The following is a 25,495-nucleotide window of genomic DNA, read 5'->3' on the forward strand; positions in this document are numbered from 1 at the left end:
GACGTGTTCCTGGCATGATGTAGCAATGGTGGAGCAGTCGCTGTGGCAGTAGAACTTCCTCACCAGGCTAGTTTTGTGGTGTGGTTTTTGGACATTTCTCCTATATGCTTAGCCTCAAGCCTGGTTCTGTGGCTTTTCCAAGAGTTCTATAATCTACCCAATAATATTTTAATAAACCCTTTTTCTGTTTAATCAGTCAGAGTGAGCTTTTGTTGTTTGTAATTAATATCCTGAGATGATACAAAACTAAATGCTATTAAGTACACAGTATTAGCCTGCTCTTTAAATTCTACTAAAGCAACATCATGAAATTGGAGTTCTTGGAAGAGTGACCAAAGAGGAAGAAATAGGTCTGATCAAAGCTTTTGTTCATGCTTGGCTTACATATGGGTTATGCCAAACATTGATCAACATATAAGAGAAATGTATGTCCCTATAACATTTCAAATAGACTCTTTCATAGGGCCTTCTCATAGATGAATTTCTGAGCCCATCTGCTAAAAATTAAACTATAACAAAGTAAAAAATGTGAATGCCTCTGAATTACTGAGTGAATCTTTCCTGCCCCATCGTTTATGGTGTGAAAGAATCTGTAAAATTTCCCGAGGAGTCCATGAGCAGGTGGAAGAGTGGCCTAGGTGGGGAAGAAACAAGGCATAAATGATTCTTGAAGCCAGTGAGAGATTTGAGTCTTGCCACCTCCAACCCCATGGAAGGAACTCCCTGGAGCATCACTGACTCAGGACTTCTAGCCTCTGCTCTGACACCTCCAGTGACAAGGAGGGAACTGCTCTGTAGTTCAGAGCAAAATTCTCCTAAAGTAACAGAGGTCACTAGGAAGCACATTTCAGTCCAACCAAGGAAATAGTTTCTAAGTAATTTCATTAATAATAAATCTGGTTGCCTCCCTTGTACAGAGCACTCTATTGTGGGCAGACTTCAAGCAGAGGCTGAAAGACCATAGGGAGGTATTTTAGAGCAGATTTCCATTCAATATGTGCTTCTGTTCCCGTGATTCCTTTTCTTATCTGAGATTTTTTTTTCTGTTTGACTTCCCTTTAGAGCCTCCATCATTTCCCTCTATTTATTTCCCTCTCTCTGTAGGACAACCTCCACATTTATTTCCCTCTGTCTGTAGGACAACTTCACTCTTTCTTATTGTCCAAACCACAGGCTCTGAAAGAGGAGCCAGGGAGTAATCGAATATCACAAGCCTGGGGGTTCCGGAAGTGTTAGCCATGTTCTGTCCCAAGGCCTTCACTCAAATTCTCAGGTCTGTGTCCTCATTTGAAGACTGTTCTTTGTGGTTTCTGAATAGCTGGGATTTGACTTCAATTTAAGTGAAGTAAGGCCTCTTGGGGTTGTAGAAAGAACGTGAGATAGGATGTGAACATGTGGATGCTAGCTTTACTGACATTAACCAGCTGTGCTGAGTGAAGTTCCTCAGTATCTCCATGACTTTATTTCTTCATCTCTAATATTGAAGACTTGTAAGAGTTCCAAAGTTAATTCTAGAATTATATTATGTTTGCCCGCCTGTCTATTTATGCACTTAACTATCCTAATTCTTTAAAAGCCCACCTTGAAAAAAGTGGTCACTGTCAGTCCAACCATACAATCTTCTTCCGGCCCAGATGAAGGCTAGCCCAAGCCTTAAGGGAACTCTTCCCTCCTTTTAGGGATAATCCCAGTCGCTGTCTCTTCTTCAACTTCCTGCTTCAGAGGATTAAGGTGGCATAAAAAGTAATCTTGTACCTTTGATCCCAAGCACAGTCAAACTTTTGGAAAACAAAAGGGTTTGCCCCAGTTTTCCGTTTTTTGGGTGCCTCATTCCAGTTACTAATGTGATGTGTCTAACTCTTTTTTTGTACAGGAAACTCCAGTTTTGCAGGTATTGAGTGACCAGCAAGGTTTCCATCTCCTGAGGAAGGGTAGCCTGGGAGAAAGAGGACACAGAAGCCCTTTCCCACAGTACCTCTGGGTTCTCTGTGGGGGCAGCCAAAGGAAAGGTGCAATAAGGTGCGTTGGGGGCAGGACTCTTGAGTGGGGGAAGGATGTGTGCAAGGACTGGTAGGTGGTAGGTTAGTGGTAGAAGACTTGAACTTATGTTGTAATGCTACAGCAAAAGTCAACCGCATGAGACCAGACCAAGTATTGTGATAGGTGCCACCAGGAAAGAACTCTGTGGAATTGATAGATAAAAAGGTTCATTAGAAAAAACTAAATGGGACAGTCTGGAGAAGTAGACCTGGTCTTCTGAGCATGAGACTTATAATTTAAGAATAGTTTTTTCAGTCAGGGAGTGTTGATAGACCCTGGAAGGTGAGAGGTGAAGTAGAGTGGAAGCCAATTCCTGGTCCTCTCATGGGACATGGCTTGACTGTCACTTGTCTCATGTATTCAGGAGGATGCTGGATACCTGAAGCTGTAGGTCACTCCAATTTCAATGGAGGATTAAAGTTGAGAGTAAGAGGAAATTGGTAAACCAAAGAAGAAGGTCTGAACAAGTCCTTAGTACATGGCCAAAGGACAGACGTAGATACTGATAGCTGGAGTACAGGGCTGGGGATTCAGGGGGCATGGGAGGGGAGGGCAGAAGCATTGGGCAGAGCTCAAGAGGGGAATTGTGGTCCTTGGGTAATGTTAGACATCCACTAATTTCACTGGTTGATGTGTTTGCTTTGTTGTATTATTTGGTAGGGAAAACTGTGCTTATGGAACCATACCTGGGCAAAAAAAGAGACTTCACTATCTGTGCCAGGGAGATGGGACCACCGTCTGTTGGCAGCTATGAAGTTGAGAGGTGGCTGTTCACCAGAGATGAATACACAGGGTTTCCAGTCAACTTTCAGCATTTTGGTGCATGATACCCAAGCCCTAGCCAGTGGAAAAAGTGAGCAATTATCTGCTGAAGAAATGTCCATAGTGGTGAGTGGTGGTAGGCTGGGTGGAGGAAAAGTGGTGGCATGTGCAGTGGAGATTCAGGTACTGAAAGGGTATATGGTGTGATCACACAAGTCCGTATAACCCGAATTCTCAAATGTCAGCCTGATGAATGAATACAGGGAAGCATTCCTGGGGAGGCCGAGTGGGTGTAAAGGCTCCTGTAGTCCAAGAATCTTGAATGTTTATATGCAATCCACTAGCTCAATAGTAGCTGTAATTGTTATTTATTCTCTTTTTGAGTTTTAGTGTTTGTGTGTGGTAAGACACACCTGTGTTTCAAGTAGTCCCAGGACGGCCGGGAAAAGGGTGGAGGAAGGAAGGGTGTTTACCTGCTCATATTCAGAGAAACTAATTGCCTGGGAAAATTTAGTCTAAACCAATGAAGATGAGAGAGTTTCAACATTTCAGTCATACTGGCATTTAAGGCAGGTGTGAACAAATAAACATTAATGACAAGAACAGCCTTGCCAAGCAAAGTACTCTTCCGTGAAAAGAGGGAGGATTGACCCTCCCATCTGATGTCACTGCCAAGGCCAAAGAGGGTGGAATGAGCTGATCGTGGATCCTGGATCTTCTAGGCCTTTGAGAATTTCTGTGTCAGTTGCCCATGATACCCTGTTCTTCCTCACTTGTTGGCCACCTCTCTGAGTCACTGACCAGCCAGTGCTGATTTATTTAGGCAGATTTGTGGGGTCCTGGCCTGAATCACCATATGCAGAGGTGGCTCTCAGAGGGTGGTGGGCAGCCTTGGGGAGGTGCAGGGAGGTAGGACCTTTGAGTGGGAGAAAAGCAAGTGAGGGGCCTGGTATGTGGGTCTGTGGGATCCTGAGCTGATTTACCATATGCTGGTTAATTTTTAAAATCAAAAGTATTTTCTTTTGAAGCCATGGAATACCTCTCTTATCTCTCTATCAAGCCCTTCTTCCACCTTCTCTTCTTCCCTCCTTTCCTCTCTCTTGTCCTCTTGCCCAATAGTCTTCTGGAGTTGATTCCTAAACCCAGGTCTACCTTTTCTACCTGCTCTTTGCAACTCATAAAGCTTTTGTTTTCTGTTCATTTTTCATTGCCATACGCTGTTTTTGTGTCCTTGAAGTTGGCTTTTGTGTACCACAAAGATGATTTAAGGCACACTTTGGTTTACAAAATTTATATTTACTTTATTAAAGTTACCAATTATACTGCTTTTTGTGAGCCATAAGTTAGATAACTAATGTTATTAATTTAATTAAAATTCTAGAAATTTGTGTAATTTTTTCAAGGAGCTTTGGAGTAATAATTGATCCAGTTAACAACTTCAGTTAAACTCTCTTAACAACTTAAACTGAGGTTACAAAGTTGATATCCTCAATTTTAGAGTACTTTAAGTCTCCCACTGACTAATACAATTCCAAATACATACTCGAAGAAAATTTATACATATTTTGATTCTTATGTTTTCTTAAGCATTTCAATGCTGTTTAGAAACCTGACCAAATTCCATTACACTTTGTAACTTAAAATCATGTCTAAATAAATTAATTAGTTACATTAGTTAATATAAACTGTAAGACTGTGAACTGAAGAATGATGAAATTCATATATTTGGAAAGGAGAGCTTTCTTTCCATAAAGCGGTTCAGTCTGCAAGGCAGCCATTCTGACATACTTGGAAACACGGTCTCCAGCCAGAAGCCAGAAATACAGATATTTGGAGGGTGAGAAGAATAAGGCAGGAATTTATGCTGAATGGCATGGCTGAATATACATGTTGAATAAGCTATAGGAGGAGTCATGAATATTTGTGAAAGGAGAAATGTGCACATACACAATTGAGCTTCATGCCCCGGGTCCCATGTTCAAAAAATGGCAGTGTTAACATGATGGAAGGCTGAAGTTTTCAGCCTTCTGACATTAAAAGGTGAAGTGGAGGACATGAAAGTCATCACTGTGCATCCTCTGTTGACTGGCCAGAACCACTTTGTGGTTGGTGGCTTTTTTTTTTTTTTTTTTGAGATGGAGTCTGGCTCTGTTGCCAGACTGGAGTGCAGTGGCATGATCTCAGCACACTGTAACCTCTGCCTCCCGGGTTCAAGCAATTCTCTTGCCTCAGCCTCCCGAGTGGCTGGGACTACAGGTGTGCGCCACCATGCCCAACTAATTTTTTTGTATTTTTAGTAGAGACGGGGTTTCACCATGTTGGCCAAGATGATCTCGATCTCCTGACTTCGTGATCCACCCACCTCAGCCTCTCAAAGTGCTGGGATTACTGGCATGAGCCACCGCGCCCCCGGCTGGTAGGTGGCCCTTTATCAGGAAGGAACGTCGGTCCACGGTTGTGTTCAAAGGCAAAAGGGAGAAGTAGTCACAAGGTTGGTTGAAATCATTGGAAAGCAAGTCTTTCAAAAGGGCTGGTTTCTGTTTAACCCTGAGGGAAGAAAGCCTAAAGGTGGTTAGTGAGGGAGGGAGTATAACAAGGCACTTCCAACCTCTCATTCTGTAATGCTAGGAATACAGTTTTGAGGTTTCTCTGGGGCCCCCTTGGCCAAGAGCGGGTCCACTTAGTCAGTTGGGAGGCTTAGGATTTTATTTTTGTTTCTCAAGGCTGATTTATATGATGATCTAACATGCCAAATTTTACATCTTACACACACACACACACACACACACACACACTCATGAGTACACAGTCAAGATGACAGTTGGGATTGGCATCCAGATAGGGTGCTCTCATAGCCTATGCTCTTCTGATTCAAATTGCACATTGACCAAGAATTCCCTGTTGTCCAAATCTGCATCTTCCTTCTCAGGTTTTATCTGATTTAGTTTGGTACTTATTTGGATTTTTCATTGCTGGAGGTATTTTAGCATACTTTTATGTTCTCTTCAATAGTTCTAAGAATGTATCAATGCCTTTCCATAGGATCATTCATATGCTTATGTAATTCCTTCAAAACTTCTTTGAAATTTAAGAATTTCAGATAATATAAAATAGCATCTAGTAATGTCCCAAGCAGATAATAAGCACTTAATAATTGGCAACTATTATGATTCTGCTATTATGATAAAAATAATAACAGTCAAAACCAGATTGTTATAAATGCCAAAATATAGGTACGGAATTAGTGAGACTGTGAGGGAAATCAATTTCTGTGGCATTCACATCCATGTCTTTCTTGCTGTAAAACTGAAGCTCTGTGCTGAGTTGAGCTCCTGATATACTTCTATGTGTTGTAAGATACAGTGAAAGTTCTATCAAGACACAACTGAAGTGGAGCTTTGAGAGACCAATTCCCAGACTGCTTGTTGAAAATAGATAAAGCTATGGGCATTGCATTAAGCCTTTGGTCTAGGAGGTCCTTCTATGGAACTGAATGTTTCCAGAACTGATGGTGCTTCAACAGTTTGTGGAAGAGTCTATTCTTTTTGGTTGGTGTTGATAATTATGTTATATAAAGCATTCTTCTCTCTTAGTAATATTATTTTTGAGATGTTAAAGTAAAACAGATTCTTCATTGACTGAGACACTACTCAGAGCACCAAGAAGGTGATTTAGAATATGGCATTTCTCCTGCTCATGGGATCATGGAACCATTTATACTCAGGTTCTAATATTTTTATAAGACATGGGGTAGCAAATATTAGGCTAATGTATTAAGATAATTGCCTTATTATTAGCAAGTATTACATGATTAAATAAAATGTATTTTTTGTTGAATCTTCTTAAAAACATTACTATATTATTGTGGTGGAGGGCAAAAATGACTTTTGGTCCAAATGACAATGAAACAGGTAAGATCCAAAAACCTTTATTATCATTTAAAATTATTTACTTGTAAGTTTACATATTTTGGATTATATCTTCTATAAGAAGATAAGGTCAGAGAACTTAAATGTTTTCTGAGTTATCCTCCATTGTACATCCAGCATCTAGCAGAGTAATAGTTAAGTTCCACCTTCCTAATCTCTAATCATTAAACAGATGTAAAACAAATTTATATGGTACCAATACAGTAAACATATCAAAATAACTTACTGTAATTGCCAAATTTACCCTACCTAGTTTAGAGATTTCTTTTTCTTTTTCTTTTTTGTTTTTTTTTGAGACAGAGTTTCAATCTTGTTGCCCAGACTGGAGTGCAATGGAGTGATCTTGGCTCACCACAGCCTCTGCCTCCCAGGTTCAAGCGATTCTCCTGCTTCAGCCTCCCGAGTAGCTGGGATTACAGGCATGCGCCACCACGCCCGGCTAATTTTGTATTTTTAGTAGAGATGGGATTTCTCCGTGATGGTCAGGCTGGTTGCGAACTCCTGACCTCAGGAGATCCGCCCGCCTTGGCCTCCCAAAATGCTGGGATTACAGGCATGAGCCACCACGCCTGGCCAGAGATTTTATTTTCTTTCCAAAACAAAGGGTCTCTTATTTATTTCTTCAGATCATTAACTGCAGTATGGCATGCCAAGGTTATTAGGATCCAAATATCTCATATATATTTTGAGCCCTCTGTGATGGTGGTGGTGGAATCAAAGTAGATTTCATCAGGGTCCATTCTAATTATGCCATGGTTCTGGATCTCGGCCCCTCTTCTCCATTCCAACTTATGTTCCCTTTATAGACCTTTGTCAATTTTCAAGTGGATTTTTTTTTCCTAAACACTTTTATGAAGAGATCAAATGGATATTTACAGTTCTTTAACTGCCCTCAAATTCTGTGATACTCAACTTCCTAAAGTGCCAAGCACATCAAGATATTTTCTGTCTTTGTGTGGATGGTATCAGTTGTCCCAAGAGAGTTTTGAGTAGGACTGTTCTTTTCTTAGATTCAAAATCCATCTTTGGTCTTCCAGATCTTGATAATGTGGGCTAATATGGGAATGAGTGATGAATGAAATGACGTATCTATTCTTGGAGATCTTCATCCCCATGGTCTGGAGACTGTGAAATGTGTTGCTTCTACCTGGTTGTGTGGTCCTCTGCTGTCCAGAGGCCCAATTCTGCTTATTTGAGGGTGCAGCGTCAGAGCTTAGGTATCAAGGAAGAGAGAAGAAGGGGTATTAATTTTTTTGTTGCTGCTGATATTAGGAACACTTCCTTGGGACCAAGAGAACAACAACAACAACAACAAAAAGGCTTGTAGAAACCAGATTTTCACATGGGGTTCTTTCTCAAACAACAAAAGCCCAAGTAACTAAGTTAAATACCCATGTAGGAAAGGCTCATAAACACTCAAATCTTCTTCATCCTCAATGATTAAAAACCTTTCATTCTCCTCTACTATAACCAGAACTAAAACTACAAATACAGAAGCCTCCTTGGTACAAGGCAGGGCAGAAATCTAGTTCTCCCTGAGACTGCCCATGGAAAATCTCTGCCCAGACACACATTAGGAATGATTCTCTGGACCTGCCCTATCAACCCACCCAGTATATAGGTACAAGGAAAGAGACTGGGCAGAGAAGGAGCTAGGAATTGTGTCATGTGAGGCACTAGGGATGGCTTATGGGAAAGAGAAGGCTTGGGTGAGTAAGAGCATTAGCTGCACCATCCAAACAGCTGAGCCTTGAATAGAAAGCAAAATTGGCGCCTGTGGAGTTTATGGTCAGAGGTTCAGCCTGATTCCAACACAGGACAAGAAAGACACTTCTGAGTTGACCGCAAGGCTGTCACTGCTGTTGGTGGGGCCATGAAGCCTGTGCCTCACAGTCACAGAGGCCCCCAAAGTAAGAGTTTAGTTTTTCATCTTCAAAGAAGGTTTTATACACTATCACTGACACACCAGAAGGACTGAAATAAGGTGTTGCTTATCACCTGTGGGACTCTGATTTCCCTCCAAAGCCACACTTCCAGGACTCTATTATATATTATTTTGTCTTAGACTTTTCATTATTTCTGCCACTTCCCCACCAGAATACATGCTGTGTTCTCAAGCCATTTTATATATGTTCTCTTAACCTCTGGACCAAAGGAGTTCTGGGAGAGGAGATAACATAACACTAGATTTGTATCCCAGCCTCATCCTCTTGCAGTTCTGTGTTAGAACAATGGTCCCTGAGTCTCTATTTGATGCCTCTGAGGAGCCAGATTTACATTATAAATTAGGAAAATGAAGTCAGAAAGGGCAGAAAAAGGATTCAAGTTCTGGAACCTGGGAGGTTCTGTCTGTCATAATCTAGTTGTGGGAAAGTTGTTGTGAAGTCTGTTACCTACTCCAGGTTCAGTTTTATGCTCTGTAGTAGGCTTCCTCTGTGCTTGAATCAATGAATTCTCTTTGATTTTTTTAACTTAGAATATCCTATGTATTGTATTAGTTCAATATCTATCAATATTTAGAATCACCTATATTTTGATCAATTAACTGATCCATCCATCCGTCCATCCATCCATCCATTCATCCATCCATCCATCCATCCATCCATCCATCCATCCATCCATCCATCCATGTTTGCTTTCTAAATCCTATCCTGAAAGCTGCCTGGGTGCAAATGTTCTGGATCTGATTTTCAGCTCCTGCCAGGTAGAACCATCTCATTCATCATCCTCTTCTAGTTGCTCCTTTTCTCAGAGGACCTAAGTTACTTTTATCTTTGATCAACTTGATGGATGGAAACAAAAATAATTTCCCAAAAGTTTGCACCAGGGAGAGGTGAGAAGTGTGTAGGGAGAAGAGAGAAGTGTGTAGAAGTTATCCTGTTATCCTGCTAGTTTCCATCTCTAGCCTGAGGAGAGTTTATAGGTTCCTTAAACATACAGCTGATACTCCATGTCTGTGGGTTCCACATTTGTGGATTCAACCAACTGTGGGTCAAATGTATTCAGAAAAAAAATTCCACAAAGTTGCAGAAAGCGAAACTTGAATTTGCAGTGTGTAGAGTTCTATGTTGAACCCACCCCACACAATGAAGTGATGTTTAGGAATCGTATTAGGTATTATAAGTAATCTAAAGATGATTTAAATTATACCAGAGGATGTGTATAGGTTATATACAAACACTATCTGATTTTATATAAGGGACTTGAGCATCTGTGGATTTTGGTATCTATGGGAGGGTCCTGGAACAAATCTCCCATGGATACTGAGGGATGACTGTATTTGGTACTCAAATTATTTTAAAATAACAGAGCCACTTACTTCCTTCTCCCCTCTCCTCTTCAGACTACTCTTTTGAGCTTCTGCCCACCCATCAGCATTGGATTAGAGATTCTGGACTAAATGACTTTCTCTAGGAATAGTTGCTGGTGGACAAAACTTCCAGGTACACCCACTTTTCACCTTTCTTGTACCTCTCTTCCTGGCCTCCTGGTCCTGCCATTCATTGCTGAGCCAGCCTATCAGTCAGTTAGAGACCTGTGCCTCTCCATGCCCAAGGGCACTTAAATAATCTCCATCATTGTTCTTTGGGTTGTGAATGATTTTGTCCATTACGTTTTGTTTACCAAATAACATTTTCTGTTATTTTAAAATCATGTAAAACCTGTTACTTGAAAAACGCAGTTGAGAACGAAAATATTTCATAACTTAGTGTAAGATAAATTACATAAAAGAAAGTTCTCTTTCTAATTGTATTGCTATCATTGATATTACTATATATTAGTATGAAACGGTATTGATACCATTTGGTGAGGATTGAGAAATATGAGGGTATTTTAGATGACTCAAAATCTTAGACTTTGGAAGACAGAATAGGTGATGTTGATATAGAGTTTTGGTCCTCCAGAAGAGCAGCAAGGTTATGAAGAATGGGATGGGTTTTGTTTTGGATACACTGTGCTCAAGAGCTGTGATAATCTAGGTTGAAATGTTAACTGGCTGTTTAGGAATATCATTCCTATGGCCTCCCAACAGGGCTGAGACACAGATGCCGTGCACAGAAGGTACATGGATGGGGTGAAGACTGGGGAAAGGAAGAGAACAGTTAGAGGGACAAAGTGAGTAGGAAAGACTGAGCTGAGAACAGAATGCCAAGGTTAAGAGGATTGAGGGCTGCATTTTAGGCTCCAAAAAGAGGATGGGACACCTCTCTTGCTTTGAAACTTGCTTTGGAATTGGTATACACTGCTCCCCAGCTAACATTTTGAAGACCTCTTACCCTTTTCTTATGTGTCCCCAAATATAGGAGCCTCAAATATAAATACTCAACTATCACCCATAATTCCAATTGCTATAGGTAGGCGTGTGATGTTTGGCAGGGCTAATATAGTGGAAAGATGAGATGTTTAGAAATTCATGTGCCTTTGGCAAGATGGCCTTCTTTTTGGAATGTGTAGACAACCATATTTTTAGCCTCACCCATGAGATAATTTGTCTGCTGATCCCTCAGCTCCATTTTTATCAATCACATGTGCACACAAAATCACACGCAATCCATGCACAGTTCTAAAAATAATGCTTCCTTTCCAGTGCCACTTTTTCCATGTTGTGATCATCTGGAAGCAAGTCTTGTCTGTCACAATACACTGTATATTCTTCAAGATTAGGGTCATGAACAGCTCAAATCTTTATCTTGAGCATTTTTAATGGTGTCTGCTATGTAGTAAAACTATTGATTGAATGGATGGTTAAAAGCCAGTTTTATTTCTACCATTATTATCACTGGACCGGCTAATCATGAGAGAAGATTCTGTATTGTCATTTTAGGCATTAGAACTAATGTTTATTTACTTGTTTGATAATATTTCTTTGACCCAAATTATGTACCATGCCCTGTCATAGGCACTGGGGACCCAAGATTGAGTAAGGCACTATCTCTGCCCTAAGGGGCTCATACTATCTTGTATAAAATATAAAGACACATAGAAAATTAAAATATGTTGGCAAGTGCAATGATAAAGATGTAGTTGGGAGAGGATTCCTGGAAGACATAACATCTGATATGAGCTGGAAGTCTGAGGTGGTCAGGCTATGGAGTTTGAGGTTCCCAGTCCATGATGTGTCCTGCTTTAGGACCCTGCGGCCCCTCACTTTCTCTCTGGTCACCAAGCAATTCTAAGGCCAGGGTCTTGGGCCTGCACCATTTCAGTGGGCTAATTTAACTGTGATTCTGTCTGTTTCTCCAGCCCTGACACACTAACTTGCTGTTTAATGGTGGGACCCATAGCAGTAATGGAGCCTCCAGGATGTCCTGGCTCAGGCACAGCAGAAGGGCAGAGTGTTTGGGTTACTCTGGGTAGCTCCCTGCTCCATTCAACAGAGGACATGCATTCCTGAAAACAATTGGTATTCACCATGGAATATTATGCAGCCATAAAACAGAATGAGGTCATGTGCTTTGCCGGAACATGGATGGAGCTATGGGCCATTATCTTTAGCAGAGTAATGCAGGAACAGAAAACCAAATACCACGTGTTCTCACTTATAAGTGACAGCTAAATGATGAGAACACATGGACACATAGAGGGGAACAACACACACTGGGGCCTATCAGAGGGAGGAGGTGGGGAGGAGAGAGAGGATCAGGAAAAATAACTAATGGGTACTAGGCTTAATATCTGGGTGATGAAATAATCTGTACAACAAACCCCCATGACACAAGTTTACCTATATAACAAACCTGCACATGTACCCTTGAACTTAAAATAAAAGTTAAACAACAACAACAACAACAACAACAACAACAACAACAACCACCACCACCACCAAAAACCCCCTATTGGTATCATGGAGACTGTTGAAATGTAGTTTTCTGTCTTCTAATTTTATGAAGGAGATTTTAGACATTGTCAATTTAGAAAGGTCAATTACCATTATTTGAAACCTATTTTCTTTTTGATGTGAAGATTCTCAAAGTCTGTGTATTACCTGAGGTTATATTTCTAATTCTAGAGTAGTCTTTGTAATTTCTGTCCATCTGATTTCTAAGATTATTCACAGTTTATATATGGTCTTTCTCATTTCTTTGCTCCAGAGTTCCAACAGACCAGCTAATGGCAGGCTGGGTCTCTTAGGTGAGTCCTAGGGTAATGATTTAATGCAAGTTATAGATGAAACTTACATGAAAATCACAGGCAATGAAATAAAAAAGTAGACAAGTGGGGCTGCATCAAATTAAAAACCTCTTGACAGCAAATGAAAGAATCAACAGAGTGAAAAGTCATCATACAGAATGAGAGAAAATATTTGCAAACCATACATGTGATAGGGGGTTGATATCCAAAATATACAAGGAACTCAAACAACTCAAAGGCAAGAAAACAAATAACCTAATTAAAAACTGGGCAAAGTGCCTGAATAGACATTTCTCCAATGAAGAAATACAAATGGCCAACATGTATATGAAAAAATGCTCAATATCATTAATCACCAGGAAAATGAAGAGCAAAAACCACAATGAGATGTGACTTCATATGTGTTAGGATGACTACTATTATTGTTATTATTTTTTATTATACTTTAAGTTTTAGGGTACATGTGCACAACATGCAGGTTCGTTACATATGTATACATGTGCCATGTTGGTGTGTGGCACCCATTAACTCTTCATTTAACATTAGGTATATCTCCTAATGCTATCCCTCCCCCAACCCCACAACAGGCCCTGGTGTGTGATGTTCCCCTTCCTGTGTCCATGTGTTCTCATTGTTCAATTCCCACCTATGAGTGAGAACATGTGGTGTTTGGTTTTTTGTCCTTGTGATAGTTTGCTGAGAATGATGGTTTCCAGCTTCATCCATGTCCCTACAAAGGACATGGACTCATCATTTTTCATGGCTGCATAGTATTCCATGGTGTATATGTGCCACATTTTCTTAATCCAGTCTATCATTGTTGGACATTTGGGTTGGTTCCAAGCCTTTGCTATTGTGAATAGTGCCACAATAAACATATGTGTGCATATGTCTTTATAGCAGCACGTTTTATAATCCTTTGGGTATATACCCAGTAATGGGATGGCTGGGTGAAATGGTATTTTTAGTTTTAGATCCCTGAGGAATCACCACACTGACTTCCACAATGGTTGAGCTAGTTTACGGTCCCAACAACAGTGTAAAAGTGTTCCTATTTCTCCACATCCTCTCCAGCACCTGTTGTTTCCTGACTTCCCAAAAAACAAAGGATAACAAGTGTTGATGAGGATGTGGAGAAATTGGAGCACTTATGCACTGTTGGCATGAATGAAGAATGGTGCAGCTACTATGGAAAACAGTATGCAGTTTCCTCAAAAAATTAAAAATAATTCAGTAATTCCATTTATGGGGATATATCTAAAATAATGGAAATCAAGATCTCTAAGAGATAGCTGCATTCTCATGTTCATTGCAGCATTATTCACAATACCCAAGATATGGAAACAATCTAAATGTCTATGAGCAGATGAATGAATTGAAAAATTGTGGTATATATATACAATGTAATATTATTGAACCTTAGAAAAGAAGGAAACCCTGTCATTTGCAAAAACATGTTTGATCCTTGATGATATTATGCTAAGTGAAATAAGCCAGTCATGTAGAAGGAAAAATACTGCATGATTCTATTATGTGAAGTTTCTAAAATATCCAGACCTATGGAAGCAGAGAAAAGAATGGTGGTTGCCAGGGTCTGGGGTAGAAGGAAATAGAAAATTTGTTTTTCAGTGGGTGTAAAGTTTCAGTTATATAAGATAAATTCTAGAGATCTGCTGTGCAATATAATACCTGTGGTTAACAATATGGTTGATATGGTTTGGCTCTGTGTACCCACCCAAATCTCATTTCAAACTGTAATTGCCACATTTCAAGGGAGGGACCTGCTGGGAGGTGATTGGATCACAGAGGCAATTTCCCCCATGCTGTTCTTGTGATAGTGTGCGAGTTCTTATGAGATCTAATGGCTTAAAAGTGTTTGGCAGTTCCCCCCAACCTCTCTGTCTCTCTTGCCACTATGTAAGACACGCCTTGCTTTCCCTTTGCTTTCTGCCATGATTGTAAGTTTCCTGAGGCCTCCCTAGCCATGCAAAACTGTGAGTCAATTAAACCTGCTTTCTTTTTACCCAGTTTCAGGTAGTATCTTTATAGCAGTGTGAGAACAAACTAATGCAGAGAATTGGTACCAGCAGAATGGGTACTGCTATAAAGATAACTAAAAATGTCAAAATGACTTTAGAAGTGGGTAATGGGCAGATATTGTAACAGTTTGGAGGGCTCAGAAGAAGACAGGAAGATGTGGGAAAATTTGGAACTTCCTAGATACTTGCTGAATGGTTTTAACCAAAATGCTGATAGAGATATGGACAATGAAGTCCAGGCTGAGTTGTTCTCAGATGGAGGTGAAGAATTTATTGGGAACTGGAGTAAAGGTCACTGCTGCTATGCTTTAGCAAAAAGACTGGTGACATTTTGCCTCTGCCCTGGAGATGTGTGGTGCTCTGAACTTGAAAGAGATGATTTAGGGTATTTGGCAGAAGAGATTTCTGAGCAGCAAAGAATTCAAGAGGTGACCTGGTTGTTTCTGAAAGCATACCATCACATACATTCACAAAGATATGATTTGAAATTCAAACTTAGGTTTTGCATAAGTAACCAGGAAAGGAATGTTAATCACCAGGACAATGGGTAAATGTCTCCAGAGTATTTCAGAGATCTTCGTGGCAGCCCCTCCCATCATAGGCACAGAGGCCTAGAAGGGAAAAATTGTTTAGTGGGCCAGGCCCAGGGCCCCACTGCTCAGTGCAGCCTTGGGACTTGGTACCCTGCGTCCCAGCCATCCAGACTGAGCCATGGCTAAAACAGGCCAAAGTACAACCCTGGCCATGGCTTCCTGCAAAGGGTGCAAGTCTGAAACCTTGGCAGCTTCCATATGGTGTTGGGTCTGCGGGCATGCAGAAGACAAGAGTCAAGCTTTGGGAACCTCTGCCTAGATTTCAGAGGATATATGGAAATGCCTGAGTGTCCAGGCAGAAGTCTGCTGCAGGGATGGAGCCCTCATGGAGAACATCTTCTAGGGCAATGCAGAATGGAAAAGTGGGGTTGGAGCCCCCGCACAGTGTCCCAACTGGGGCACTGCCTAGTGGAGCTGTAAGAAGAAGGCCACTGTCCTTCAGACTTCAGAAAGGTAGATCCACTGACAGCTTGCACCGTGCACCTAGAAAAGCTGCAGGCACTCAATGCCAGCTCAAGAAAGCAGCTGCAGGGGCTGTACTGTGCAGAGCCACAGGGGCGGAGCTGCCAAAGACCATGGAAACTTACCCCTTGCTTCAGCATGCCTTGGATATGAGACATGGAGTCAAAAGGGGATTCTGAAGCTTTAAGATTTAATGACTGTCCAGCTAGGTTTCAGACTTGCATGGGACCTGTGGCTCCTTTGTTTTGGCCAATTTCTCCCATTTGGAATGGGAACATTTACCAAATGCCTGTACCCCCATTGTATCTTGGAAGCAACTAACTTGTTTTTGATTTTATGGGCTCATAGGTGGAAGAAATTTGCCTTGTCTCAGATGAGACTTTGGACTTGGACTTTTGAGTTAATGCTGAAATGAGTTAAGACTTTGGGGGACTGTTGGGAAGGTATGACTGTTTTTGAAATGTGAAAAGGACATGAGATTTGGGAGGGTCCAGGAGCAGAATAATATGGTTTATCTCTGTGTACCCACCCAAATCTCATCTCGAATTACAATCCCACATGTTGAGGGAGGGACCCGTTGGGAGGTAATTGGATCATGGGGCCGTCTCATGAGATCTGATTGTTTAAAAGTGTTTGGCAGCCCCCCTCCCACCTCCCTCTCTGTCTCCTGCCACCATGTAAGACATGCTTTGCTTCCTCTTCACCCTCTGCCATGATTGTAAGTGTGGCCCCCTTCCAGCCATGGGGAACTGTGAGTCAGTTAAACCTGTTTTCTTTATTAATTACCCAGTCCCAGGTAGTATCCTTGTAAGCAGTGTGAGAACGGACTAATGGTATTGTGCACTTTAAAATATAAGAGGATAGATTTCACATTAAGCATTCTTACCCAAACCCAAACCAAACCAAACCAAAACAAAACAAACCAACCCATAATAACACAACAAAAAAAAAACCCACAGGGAAATTTTTAGAGGTGATGGATATGCTTAGTGTCTTGATTGTGGTGATGATATCATGGGTATATGCATATGTCTAGATTTATCCAGATGTGTATATTAAATGTGCATGAGTTTTTATATATCAATTATACCTCAATAAAAGCAATAAAAAAGAGTATTATAATCTCCCTTGGACTCATCACCTAGCTTCAAAAATTATCAACAATTTGTTATTCTTGACTTCATCTACTCTCCCACACTTTGTTTGTTCTTTTTGTCACTGAACTATTTTACAGTTCCAAATATCATATCCTTTCACCTATAAATTTGTCAGTATGTGTTTTTAACAGATATCTTAAAATAGCCACAAGATGATCATCACACTTAACAAAATTAATGATTATTCTACATGTAATCCAAAAAAGATATATATGAAACTTATACCTTAAGTTCTAAAAGCTGAGCAATAATTCACAAAATACAGATAATCCCCAACTTATGCTAGTTTTCCTTACTATATTTTTGATTTTATGATGGTGCCAAAGTACTATGCATTCAGTAGAAAGTGGTGTGATATTCTTGGGTGATGCTGGGCAGTGGCAGTAAGCCCTAGCTCCTCAATTTACCATGTGGTTTACCCTGTAAATTGAAGATATCTGTACATTTTGAATAAAGCCGAACAATCTTGTTCTGACCTTATGCACAGGGTGACATTCAGAAGAAATATTAGTCTGAGTTCTAAAAAGGAAACACAATTGGAAATCAATTTAAATACTGATGTTTTCTTAACAAATGGCAAACTGGAATTATATTGCCACAAAATAACTTAAAATCCTCTTTACCTCTCTCCCCAAATTTGTACTAATTTTTGCATGGTAGCTGCCTTTACCTTCTCTTTTGCCTTTTCTGTCCTTTTTAGTATGACTCTGTCTAGGCTTTCTGGTATTATTTTAGTCCTCTTCTTTATCCATTATCTGGTTCAACACAACAAAACAAACTTCTCTACCAATCAGCAGTGGGCAGTGAATGGTGAGGGTAAGGGAGGATAGAGAAAACAGCGCGTATTTAAATGTACTGCTCTTACCAAATGTTATAAAAATAATATTTAATATTCTACTACCTCTGTCACAGGAGACATGAACTAAAGAAACTCTGCAATGTCAGTGTCTTAAAATTCTTTAGACAATTCCTTTTGTAATCCATTGGCAAGATACATGGTGTTTACAAAGTTATTCAGCAATCACATGCATTGGAACAAATTGTCATGGAGTATCCAAATATAGGAGCCCCAGATCTAAATAGTCAAGGCTCTATTATCTGTAATTCCAATTGCTATAGGTAGGTGTGTGGATTTTGGCAGGGCTAATGTAGTGGAAAGATGAGATGTCTGGAAAATCGTGAAATCACAGAGTAATTCAGTAGAATCTTAAATGTTATTTTTTTCTAGTCACAGAGGTAATAGAATATTCTTTCCCTCAGAACTCACAAGATTGTTGTGACACTCATGTAAGGCAACAAAATTTAGAAACTAAAATCATTATTTTTTTAAACAACTATTTATTTAGCACGTACTGTGTTTCAGGTATTGGATCATGTCCTGAGTGTAGAAGGTGAAGTTGCAGTCCGACTACTCAAAGTGCTCGCAAGCTCAAGGGAAAAGGATACGGGTGGGAAATCCACTTAATGCAGATGGGTTGCACTTAACACTTAATGCAAAGCTCAGAGTGTTTTATGGGACTCTTAGGTAGGGGCACCTGCCCTAATAGGAGGGATCCAGGAAGGCTTTTCACTGAAGTGATGGCTTTTAGAGAATTGTGTAGACATTAACCCGGTAAAACAATAACAATATGGCATATTACAGGTTAGTAAATAAATTCACTGAGGATAGAAAAAACTGGTATGTGAGCAAAATTACAGAGTTTAATACATGACAGCACACAGTTCAAAAAGTGGAGTAATAAGGAATGAGGCTAGAGGCGAAGGAAGGGCTATGTAATGGACCTAGAACTTAAAGTATTTTAAACATGCAAGTGATGTAGTCAGATTTTACTTTTTAATGTATCACTCTTATGGCAATGGAAAGATGGATTTAAATCAAACAAGATAGAGGAAGACAGCTATATTAGGAAGCTATGGTAATAATCGAGCAAGAGATGAGGAGGCCCTGAACTAGGGCATGGCAGTCAGGATAGAAGGAGAGAGATGGATTCCAGAGATACTTATGCTGTTGAACTGTCAGGATGAGGAGTTTAGATAAGTAGCATGTAGTAGAGGCGAAAATGTCAAGGTAACTCAAGTAGCTGGGTGATTATTGGTGTACAGGATAGAGAATACTGGAGGTTCAAGTGGTTTGTGGGAAAGATGATCAGTTTGTTGGTACTTGAGGATATTTGGAGAGAGATATCTAGAGGGCAAGGGGATATTTAAGTTTGAAGTGAGTTCTGGAGTGCAAATGTAGATGAGTGAGTTAGTAGATTTGTGATGACTGAAACCATAGGAATCATTGATATTGTAACTAGAGAATGCATAGGATGGTAAGATCCATGGAATGAGCACCAGAGGACTCCATTTGGCATTTAGAAGAGATTCAGATCAAGGAGGAGAAAGATTAAGCACAGGAGTAGGAGAATATTAAGTGGATATTATGAAAACCAGTAAGTAGAGACTCTAGAGAAAGATGGAATGATTGGCACTGTGACATGTAGCAGAGAAGTCTAGGAAGATAAAAACGGAGAATGACTCAGTTTATCTGACAGAAAGCTTGGAATAATTTCAGTAGATGGTGGGCTAAATCCAGACTGCCATGGGTTGAGGGGTTAGTGAGATGTGGGACAGAAGAGACAGCAGTTGTAGATGACTCATTTGACAAACCTCTAGCTAGACTAATAAAGACAAAAGGAGAGAAGATTCAAATTAATAAAATCAAATATGAAAGAGGAGATATGAAAACTGATGCCATGGATATAAAAAAGATCCTAAGAGACTGCTTATGAACAACTATATAGCAATAAATTGGATAACCTAGAAGAAACTGATAAATTACTAGAAACATGCAACCTACTGAGACTGAATCATGAAGAAATAGAAAATGTGGACAGACCAATAACGAGTAAGCAGATTAAATCAGCAATGTAAATACTGTGATCAAAGAAGAATCCAGGACCACATGGCTACAGTAGTAAACTCTACCGAACATTTAAAGAACTAATGTATTAATAAATTATTATTAAACTTTTCCAAAAATTGAGGAGAGACCACTTCCAAATTCATTGTATGAGGATGGCATTACCCTGATACCAAAGCCAGATAAGAACATTATAAAAAAATTACAGGCCAACATCCCTGATGAATATAGAAGCAAAAATATTCAACAAAATACTAGCATACCTAGTAGTCCATTAAAAGAATGATGCAGCATGATCAAGTGGGATTTATCCCTGAGATGCAAGGATGGATGGTTCAATAAATTTCTTTCTTTTCTAAAAAAAAAAAAAAGATGGTTCAATGTAGGCAAATCAATAAATGTGATACACTACATAAACAGAATAAAGGATACAAATTGTATGATAATCTAAATAGAGAAGAGGCAGATAAATCTTTCCACAACATACAACATCTTTTCATGATTAAAACACTCAACGAATTAGGTATAGAAGAAATGTATCTCAACATAATAAAGGCCATATGTGAGAAACCCACAGCTAATATATTTGAGGGTGAAAAATTAAAAGCTTTTCCTCTAAGATCAGGAGCAAAGCAAGGATGCTGACTCTTGCCATCTCTGTTCATTTCTAATTCTATTATTTTTAAATTCTATATTCTCAAAAACGTAAAGGCATATTATGTAGTAGCAGCATATCTTTATTTATTAAAATAGAAATAATTTTATTGGGAGCTTAAAGAACTAGGCTACGAATGTTAAATCAAGTAAAATCAAATGGCCCTTGGGAAATGTCATCATCTCTCTCTTTCCCCTTTCCTCTTCTTTCCACTTGCCTGTCTTCTACCCTCTCTACCTTCCTTCGTTTCTTCATTTCTGGGACTCCCTTAAAATAGCTTTGTCCTTCTTTTCAAAATCTTTAGGCAAATCAGGAACTTTGGGACCAGGTAATTCAGCCTCATAATTCCCAGCTTTACACGGTTGTTTTACTAGGCTTACTATTTAATTTATTTTATTTGCACCTTACAAAAATGTCCGTCAGAGAAGTATTATTATTACCATTTCTCAATGAAGAAACTGAAAATTGCAGAAATGTTAAGAAAATTGCTCAAATTTACACACCTAATTAGGACTTAACTCAATCATTGTGTTTATACAATGCCAGTTTGCTAACATAGTATTTACTCACAGATTTACTTATTTCAATTTTAAAATATCTTTGAACATTTAAATATTTAAACATTTTGAATAAGCAAAAAATATACATGATACCAAAATTCAAAAGAGAAGAAAATGGTCATGCAGTGAAAAGTTAGTCTCTCCCCCACTCCTGTTCCCTAGATACTTAACTATTCTCCTGAGATAACCACGGTTACTAGTTTATAAGTAAACTCCAGCAAACCCTCATGTAGATACTATGTGAGTTCCAGAGGTTTAATTTGCACAGAGTGCTTCAAGTGCCCATTATTTGTGAAAAATGAGGATCATCTGTCCTTTAGCTATTTTCTCTCTCTATAAAAAAATTGTCCTTCTTCGTGAAGCTGGCAAACCTCATTAAGCATTCTTTTCTTAAAAGCCCAATCCTCCTTCAGTTTATCAAGCATAAATGATAAACCAAATAATTTATTGGTAAAAATAACTTTGGAATCTATTAGTAATTCATGAGGCAAAGAAAAGTAGGTCTAAAATTGTGTTGATAGAACTGTTGATAGAACTGTTTTAAGTCACGTAATCCTTAGCTAATTCTTCAGCATGCATCAGCTATGGTTCCTAGGATTTCAACATGAGAAAGAACGCTGTGAAAGTGCCTCACCCATTCCAGGAGCATCCCTGTTCCTTCTGTCATCCCTGAAGTGTGTCAGTTTCCGGAAAGTAACTTAGATGACTAAATTGTTTAGTTTCAGAGTACTAGGGAGGGATAACTAGCCTCATGTTGTTCCTCTGAGATGCTGAGAAAGAATTTAATAGTAGGGCTCAACTCAAAGACGTTCCTACCTCTTCAAATTCCCACGTTAGGTCCTCAGTTTTTTTTGTTTCTCTACTGTACCAACCCAATCAAGTTTGAAACATTGCAGATACAACACAGCATTCTTCTGGGTAAAGAGCACAAGGCAAAAATCTTCCCTCAGATAGTGAGAGGGGCTTTCTCAGGAAAACAAGGTGCCGACCCTGCAGGTGCTGTGGTACCCATGCCGTCTAATTAGTGGTGACTACAGCTAGAAGAACGGGGGATGCAGGGAAAGGATCTTCACTAGATAGGCCTCACTCTAAACAATGCCATTCTTTATTATCTGTTTTTGACATGTTTGAAATTATTGGTTAGTTATGATTAGTTATTATTCTTATTTCTTCTACATTTTAGAGTTTATATTTCTTAGAAGACCCACTATGTAATGTGCATAATTTTAGGCCACTCTTTGAGTTTTTGTAGGAGACTTCTGTGGTAGGTGTATTTTTTATTTCTGTTTTACAGCTGTGTAAACTGTGTTTCAAGGAGGTTAGGAAATATTTAGTGCCACACAGTAGTGGTGGCTGTAGATGTATGCATAACCAAGGTACTCAAGTTTTTTCCAAGTTGGGACAGTGAGTAATACTAGCTGAAGTGTTAATATGGTTAAATAAGCTATACTAAGAAATTATCCGTGGGATCTGTGCCAGCTATACTTTACTTATTTAGGTAAAAATATCCATGAAGTAAACAGCAGGATAAATAGCTTTACAGAACTTCACTCCTTGAATGTGCAAAGAAAGCCTGAAATCCTACTAAATGTCGTTTCAAAAGAGAGAAATTGTGAAGGAGTAAATTGAATTAGCATGTAGGAGAAAAGCTTCAAAATGGATGCAGCACATACATTAAGGCAGTTTGGAAGAAAATGGGAGAAGATGAGTTTGGGTTTCTAGTAGACCACAAGTCACTCATAGTTACAAGGGCCACAGAGATGAGGTTAGTGTGTAAATCTGCAAATGTGAAGCTTTAAGAAGGGGCCCCAACGTGACTCTAATGGCCTAAAAAACTGAGAGATGATGTTGCCTTGTTCAAGCCCATTAATACCATGTCAGAATACACCCAGGTTGGGGCTGTCAGCATCTAGGAAGCTGATATACGATTTTGTCGCCCTGTTCAAGTCAATTAATTGTCAAGAAAAGCCTAAGGATCAATAGGCCGTGATAAAAGGGGAAGTTAGTTGTAAAGAAAAACTGCAGTTGAGGGTTAGGATATAGCCAGGCCGCAGGATCAGCACATACTGGTCTCTACTAAAGAGAACACAGCTAGATACTGGGCATGTGCAACTGAATGGAAGTAGTTTTACATACAGGATACTTTGGAAGCTGGGAAGTAGGAGAAGCACCATCTCTAATTATAGGGAAGCACCACAATTGTCAATTTGTCACGTTCTACAATTGCCACTGGCATGAGGAACCTGAGATAATGTCCCAAGTGAATCACTGTGCACTTATCCTGCTGGGGAGGATCATAGACTAGGAATTTTGTGATACCAGCATGGATTACATGCAAGCGGTATTTTGGTTGGGAAATAAGCACATCATGCTAGTCCTGGGCTGTTCCCTGTGTAGGGCTGCCTGCCCCTTATAAAAGGACTCTCCACCACACTGATGCTATCTTCTTGTCATTCAGTTGTAGATCTTTGGAGACTCGGGTGAGTACAAATATTAGAAGCTTTTCTTGCACTTGGATGGTGTTAGGGTCTAACCTGGGGACAGAAATGCCTATTTATTTTAACCAATTTATCCTCATGGATAGGAAAAAGAAGATAATGAGGACTTGAAGGTAAATTTTAGCTGGTATTTGGTAGATAAACATGAAGGTGATGAGGAACCTGGAGTCAAATATACAAAATCTTAAACTGAAGGAGAGTGAGAGACACAAGATGCTGTTCTGTCTCCTGCTTCACATCTGTTCCAAATACATCTCTCTTGGAGTGCAATCTCTTTGGGTGATGGGTGCAAGTTTTTGCAATTCTCTTCAAAAACTCATGGCTCAGCACCACAGCCAGCTCATTAAAACTGGTAACTAGGGCCTCATGGAAGATAAGAGCACAGATTTGTTTGGTATTGGCTAGACTTTTAATATCTGAGTTTTTCTTCTTCAGATAGTGTTTGTATTCAGACAACATTTGTTGCTGTCTCATAGGCAATTTTATTTTCAGAAAATGGTAGAATGAGAGAACAGCCAGAAAGACGGAAGAACTGAGGGTAAGAAGTCCTAAAAGTGAAGTGTGAAGAAGCTACACAAAGTCATAAAGACTGTATTAGGGATCAAAGTTGGTCCCTAGATACTGGAGATTTGATGTCCTAGCTAATTGCTCCACCAACAGGACTGTCTCTCTTATGAGCACTGTTTCTTGTGTATCTTTCAGATTCTCTGAGACTGAGGAGAGATGTCTTACCAGCAGCAGCAGTGCAAGCAGCCCTGCCAGCCACCTCCTGTGTGCCCCACGCCAAAGTGCCCAGAGCCATGTCCACCCCCGAAGTGCCCTGAGCCTTACCTGCCTCCTCCTTGTCCACCTGAGCATTGCCCACCTCCACCATGCCAGGATAAATGCCCTCCTGTGCAACCATACCCACCCTGCCAGCAGAAGTATCCACCCAACAGCAAGTAACATCACTGGAATTCATCAGGACCATGAAACAACAAGATCCAGTGGCTCTTCTTACTCCCAGGACTCCATCATCTTCCCTTCAGCTGTAGTGGGAGGCTGCATCTTCCCTAACCTCTGTCTGGCTTGAGCGTTGACAGAGAAAAGGCTTAGTTCTGAAAACCGATATGTTGTTGGAAGATGAGCAGCCGGATCATCGCCTAATCTCGCTTTGCTGTCTGTGATGTAGATGGTGGTTCCTATCCTGAGAGCAAGTGTGTTTATTTTTTTGCTTCTCCCCAATAAAGCACATGTTTCATGGTCAAGCCCACATTGCTTTTGTTTGCGTTTCATGTCTTTAACCTCTTCTGTTAACTACACCAAGTGAGTGTTCCTTTTCATTCCTATTGAATTATTAGAATTATTAGGCTTTTCCATCACTGAATTCAGTGTTGCTTGCAATGTGTGTTTTGGATTCGGTACAACAAATAATCCTCTTTTATTGGTTTTAAACTCATTTTTACCCCTTCTAGCTTGTATGACTGCAAAAATTACCTAAACTCTCTTAGCTTCAGTTTCATCATCTGTAAAAGGTAAGAGAGCATGTATTCAGCTGAGTGTACTCATAGCAATTAATTTATTCAAAAATGTTTCCTAATTGTCTATCATGTGCCAGCCAGTCTTCTATGCACTGCTGATAGGGATAATGATGACCAAACAAAGTCCTTGCTCTTATAGAGTCTACAGTCTTAAGAGAGTTACATATCACCCCCACCCCCCGACCCCCACACACCTCCCACACACAGGACAAATTATAGTAATACATGGGCTATATTTAAAGA

General features: G+C 39.8%; 1 protein-coding gene across 3 annotated transcripts; it reads left to right on the forward strand.

Annotated features, from left to right (window-relative positions):
* Window positions 1-1,879: 1,879 nt before the first annotated feature.
* Window positions 1,880-24,984, forward strand: SPRR2G (small proline rich protein 2G). 3 transcript variants are annotated; one of them, XM_019038269.4, is made up of 3 exons: window positions 1,880-2,019; window positions 2,701-2,928; window positions 24,435-24,984. In XM_019038269.4, exon 3 carries the CDS (start codon window positions 24,456-24,458, stop codon window positions 24,675-24,677), a length of 222 nt encoding a protein of 73 aa, XP_018893814.1. In that variant the 5' UTR covers window positions 1,880-2,019; window positions 2,701-2,928; window positions 24,435-24,455; the 3' UTR covers window positions 24,678-24,984. The 3 variants fall into 3 exon arrangements, with proteins under 3 accessions (XP_018893814.1, XP_063551116.1, XP_018893823.1); XM_063695046.1 differs by having other exon boundaries at window positions 2,701-2,893; XM_019038278.4 differs by lacking the exons at window positions 1,880-2,019; window positions 2,701-2,928 and adding an exon at window positions 10,079-10,174.
* The last annotated feature ends 511 nt before the right edge of the window (window positions 24,985-25,495 follow it).

Source organism: Gorilla gorilla, chromosome 1, assembly GCF_029281585.2.
Source record: "Gorilla gorilla gorilla isolate KB3781 chromosome 1, NHGRI_mGorGor1-v2.1_pri, whole genome shotgun sequence".
Classification (NCBI taxonomy): Eukaryota; Metazoa; Chordata; class Mammalia; order Primates; family Hominidae; genus Gorilla; species Gorilla gorilla.

Bases quoted from the DNA above. Each gene is read 5' to 3' on its own strand.
- SPRR2G (XM_019038269.4), top strand. From the start codon at position 24,456: ATGTCTTACCAGCAGCAGCAGTGCAAGCAGCCCTGCCAGCCACCTCCT.